This window comes from Aristolochia californica, unplaced genomic scaffold, assembly GCF_029961685.1.
Source record: "Aristolochia californica isolate CCGP_79_NKW_82.1479 unplaced genomic scaffold, dmAriCali1.0.hap1 SCAF_2, whole genome shotgun sequence".
Classification (NCBI taxonomy): Eukaryota; Viridiplantae; Streptophyta; class Magnoliopsida; order Piperales; family Aristolochiaceae; genus Aristolochia; species Aristolochia californica.
Genome location: NW_027181881.1, coordinates 1,272,683 through 1,277,949, shown reverse-complemented (window position 1 = coordinate 1,277,949; position 5,267 = coordinate 1,272,683). Strand labels below are relative to the sequence as shown.

General features: G+C 42.3%; 1 protein-coding gene across 1 annotated transcript; it reads right to left on the bottom strand.

Annotated features, from left to right (window-relative positions):
• Nucleotides 1-1,632: 1,632 nt before the first annotated feature.
• On the bottom strand, nt 1,633-4,616 carry LOC137955596 (glutamate decarboxylase 1). The gene is made up of 7 exons (XM_068802607.1): nt 4,460-4,616; nt 4,161-4,365; nt 3,480-3,680; nt 3,155-3,369; nt 2,662-2,915; nt 2,420-2,472; nt 1,633-2,331 (listed from the first exon to the last, which is right to left on the bottom strand). The coding sequence occupies exons 1-7, from the start codon at nt 4,543-4,545 to the stop codon at nt 1,855-1,857; spliced, it is 1,491 nt and encodes a 496-aa protein (XP_068658708.1). The 5' UTR covers nt 4,546-4,616; the 3' UTR covers nt 1,633-1,854.
• Nucleotides 4,617-5,267: the final 651 nt, after the last annotated feature.

Genomic DNA, 5,267 nt, shown 5'->3' with positions numbered 1-5,267 from the left:
CTCTGCTCTAGCAACGGCGACACATAGACAGCAGCACTTCCTTTTTCGGCACCGGTAACGCACGTCTCTCCTTCTCCGTGCCCTAGCTCCCTTTTTCCTTCACTCTAAGTTTCTCTTCCGTATTTTCCCTTTTTTGTTTTCTCTGCAACCACAGTGATTTTTCCCTTCTTGATTTTATTTCTAGCTTACTGTATCTCACTTATTCCCCACACACTGTGCGTCTACAACTCAAAACAGAAGGTGGGCCCACACGGGCTAGGCCCGCTGGTGTTGATTTTCAATAGCCTTCCCATAACATTGTTCTGCATGTTAGGGTATTCCCCAAGCATATTCAATAGCACTAATAATTATGGTTTAAAAATCACATTCAATGTGCAATTAAATTGATATTATGAGGTATTTATCAAGAGCCCTTGAGTTAAATCATGATTACGGGAGAGCTTTAACTTGGTCAAAAGAGACTCAAAATTCTTCTTTTCTGCTTCCCAATGGGGCCACTCGGGCATCTGCTAAACCAGATCACTACTCTGCAAAAATGGAATGAAAAGAAAGTTTTTATTCCATTCTGTTTTGCATTTTCCACCCTGAAATTTAGCCCTGTTTCTGCTTGATTAGAGCAGTAGCTTATCAGCCGAAGATTAGATTATCTGCTTGCGGCAAGGAAGTATAAAATAAAGATGTAATAGCAACATTAGCCCTTCTTTTCTTCCTCAAAGGGAATCTTCCATCGTCAAAGGGATTTATGTCTTATATCTGAAAGATCTTCTTTGGATAAAAAAAAAACGAAGAATAACTTAAAGGAAAAATGCAAAACTGAAGCGATTGAGTGGGGAGCTTTTAAATTCAGATAAGCCATTATCTAGGATCCTCATAGCTAGTTCCTTTGTATGAATCAAAACCTAACTCTATAAATAGTGATCAATAATAATTATGGTAATGTTATTATTCATTCTTATATTCGATATGGTATCTAAGTCTCCCATTCAAATAATCATAACAAGTTCGTCGTCACTGAAAATCCTTATCGGAAGTAACCCCTTGTCGCCACAACTCATACCTAGTACTTTTCTCTTCTCCTTCTCCTTACAATCTTGTTAGAGATATTCTTAAAAAAAAAATAAAAAAATCCTCGAGCCTTCACAGCATAGCAAGTCCCATCACTTGGCACCGCGCCAACACCCCTCTGTTTTCAAACTTCACAAAACCGTCACCGTCGCTTTGCTTGTGGTTGCTACTTCGCCCAACGTCCTCATCACCGTCCACCCAATTGCCTCTAGTGCTACTACTCTTCCACTGGATGATGCGATTTCGTTTACCCCATCTGCTGCCCTTCTAGCGAACGATGCGATTTCGTTCGCCCCAACCGCTACCTTTCCACTGGACGATGCTATTTCGTCTGCCCCAGTCACTACTCTCCCTCCAGACAATGCGATTCCGCCTACTCCAGCCGCCTCTAGTACCGTTGTTTTTCTTCTGAACGATGCGATTTCATCCACCCCAGTCGACAATCGCCTCTAGTACCACTAATCTTCCCAGTCGTTGCTCTTCTCTCCTCTCCAAGTTTGTATTGCGGGGGCACAATAGAGATAAAGATAATGATAAGGATAATAATAAAGATTATGGTAAAGACTATGATAAAAATAAATACAACGACTGATTGACAAACTCGAATAATAGAATTGTAAAAATTCATTCGTGTAGTTTACAAATAGCTACATAGCACACATTAGATACCCGTAAACATGCCAGATTCAAGCACATAACATACGGATCGAAGGGGAAAGATAACAACAATTCCAACATCAAAATTGAATATATTATGAACAAAAATCAAGCAGCGCCCGCCATTGACGCTTAACATACGCCGTTAGTCTTCCTGGCGATAACGAATTTCTTCCAGGCGGCGGTGATCTCCCTCTGGGTCTCCAAATCGCTCTTCTTTTCCCCGTTCAGCGCCTTCTTCTCTTCCCCGGCACCGTTTATCTTCGCCGCCCGCCGGGGCGGGAGGGAGTCGAGCTCCTCCAACACTTTCTCAATATCGATCACCAGCCGCTCCGCCAGCGTGCGGCTAAAGTCCTCCCTGATGACGACACGTAGCACCGTCACGTGCTGCGCGTCCGGCGGCATAGTGTAAGCCGGCACGATCCACCCGAAACGCCGCAGGTAGTCCGACACTTCGAACTCGTTGTGGCGGGAGCTGTCCTTGAGGGAGAAGGCGACCAACGGAACGCCGTTATCCTTTGAGACAATATTGAAACGCCCCGTTTTCTCCAACCCGTCTTTCAGCACCGTCGCGTTCTCCCGGCAGTTCTCCATCACGTTCTGGTATCCCTGCAGGTGCAAAACCCCCAAACCGTAAGACACAGAAAACCATATTAATTAACATTAATCACCAATTAATCTTATTAGTTTGGTTTACCTCGAAACCCAAACGAATTAGCTGATAGTACTGTGCGATCACTTGACTGGAACCTGCACCAGTTGACAAAACCAACAATTAGTAGATAAAAAATAAAAATCATGAACTAGCCCAAGTTAGAGTTTTTAAATTAAAAATATGATTTTTTTAATATCAATTATTAACCACCTAGTATTATTCCTTTAATCATACATTATTATTTTTAAATGATGTCGGCGGCTAATTGTTTTTTGCAAGTTTACCTTTGGAGAAGTTGAGGGTGAAAGTCGGCTGATCGGCGCCGAGGTAGTTGATGTGAAAAATGAGCTCCTCCGGCAGGTCCTCTTTGCTCCTCCAGATAACCCACCCGATTCCGGCGTAAACGAGGCCGTACTTGTGACCGCTGACGTTGATGCTCCTCACCAGCGGCAGCCGGAAGTCCCATTCCAGCTCCGGATACAGGAATGGCGCGATGAATCCGCCGCTAGCCGCGTCGACATGAATCGGTGTATCCCATCTGCGCACAGAAAAATAGATTCGTCAAAAGCTGATTCTTTAATTCTGTATAGAGACGATTCCACGATTCTATTTTCGATTTCAATTGCAAAAATGGGTCTGTAGACTTTGTACTGGTTCCTCTGAAGAATTTTCTTCAACTACTCCACTTTCGGTTTTAAGTTGAGGCACTTTTTCGCGACAGAGACCAAGATGATTTGACTGGCTTGTGTAGTTCAAGAGATGAGTTGTGGTGCGTACCCTGTTTCTTTGTTCTTCTCGACGAGAAGATCATTCAGGAGCTTTACGTCTTCGAATTCTCCGTTGAGGGTGGATCCGAGAATTGCAGCGACGCAGATGGTGTTTTCATCGACCATTTCCACTGCTTTCACTGGGTCCATCACGTAGTACCCTTCCCTGAGCTTCACTTCTTTCAATTCCACCTCGAAATACCTCGCGAATTTCTCCCAACAAACCTGTTATCGATCGTTACTGTCAAATTCTCGCTGCCGTTCAGGAATAGCGCTCGGAAAAAAAAAAAAAAAAAGTATCAAGCAGAATGTAGATATTAATCGTAATTTATTACCTGAACATTGGCACCCGTGACAATATTGGGTTTGTCGTAAGGTTTCCCCTCGGCTTTTCTCTTGTTCTGCCATTTTCTCTTGAAGGCCAATCCAGCCAACATGATAGCTTCAGAAGATCCGACTGTGCCGACCCCAACTGCAGTCTCTGAGTCTCCCAGAGGTGCGTTGAAGAGATGCGCAATCATATTCACACATCGATTCTGTAAATAGGACAGTGATGCGTTAAATTCTTAGCAACAGTTAAGAAGATATTAAAAACGGAGCATTCTCAATCAAGATCAGATTTCTCTTCAGCTGTGAAGTAAATTTCTTTTGAGCATTCACAGTAGAAGTTTATAATTGTGAACTAAAGCTTGCGAAATTTCTTTCTTTCTTTTTTCCTACAATTGATTGGAGACAGGTATTTGGGCACAACTGTGAATCTAGACAATGGGACAAACGCATAGAGTCAGTTCTGTGAATATTCACTTAACGCTCCTCGCTTTCTCGTAGCTGCCAGTGCTAAACAAAATTCACGACGCCGATTGGCCGGAGAAACCATGCTGAAAACGGAATCTCAACTGGGCCCTTCCCGGTCCAATCATCGTCCCAGTCGCGTCTGAACGGTGATCTCCCGTCCCATCGGGAGTTTCAGAGAGTGACAGAAGATGAGCAAATAAGTGAAGTGAAAGAAATCTTGCCTGGAGCTCCGTGGTGACGGGATACTCGTCCATGTCGACGTAGTTCTTATTAATGGCCGCCATCATAAGCTTATCGCACTCGGGCTCCATCCAAGTAGTCACGAACGAGGCCAAGTTCAACCTCGGGTTCCCGTCCAGCATCAACTCGTCGTTTATAATCTGATACGCAGCCTCCTTCGGGATCGAATTCTCCGGAATTTTGAACCTATTGCAGACACAAATGAAGATCTCAGGTAACTGCTTAGGCAATCAAAAAGAACACAATTCCAGATACCAAAACAAAAAATAATAAACCAGACCTCGGAAGAGAGGTTCTAACATAACGGGACGCGAAGGTGGAGTGAATGGAGACATCAGACTCCGAAGCAGTCTTGGAGAGGACCATGGTTACACAAAGAAGAAGAAATTAACTTCCAAGCGAATTAGTAAGAAAACCGATCGCTTTGGGGAGGAAGGAGTAGAGGACACGGCGGCTTTATAATGCGGAGACGGTGGCTAAAATAGGTATTCGAGAAAAAACATCGTGGCTGCTTTCGGCGTCTGAATAAATAAAATTTATTTCATTGTTTAGACAGAAAAGGATGGTCACGAGACGCCGGTCCGGCTGTGCTCGTCTGTCTTTATTCAAAGGGAGAACCGACGAACCCACGACGGGGACAGGACCGCGCTATTGGTCTACCCCTTCCAGTTGATCAAAATTTTGAAACTTAAGAGGGGCAACGAGAAATTAAAAATAACGAAAATGCCATTGATTAGCGGAAATGGTCGCCAAGTCCACTCCTTTTACCCTAACTTAATTTGTCGAACATCAACTAATAATGGAGGCCATTCATGACCATAACTTAGTTATTCCCATTGTCACGGAACTTTTCTCCCACTCAAGAATTTGGACTTGCTTATAAATAATAATTATTTTTCTTTTATAAAATTATTTATTTATATAATTTTTATATATTAATTTTGTATCTTTTCCTGATAAATATTTAAATCCTATGAAATATATTTATTTTAATTACTATAAATTACTAATTTTTAATAAATATTATACTAGTCTAATTGATATAAATATTTATTTAATAAAATTATTAAATAATTATATGCATCTAA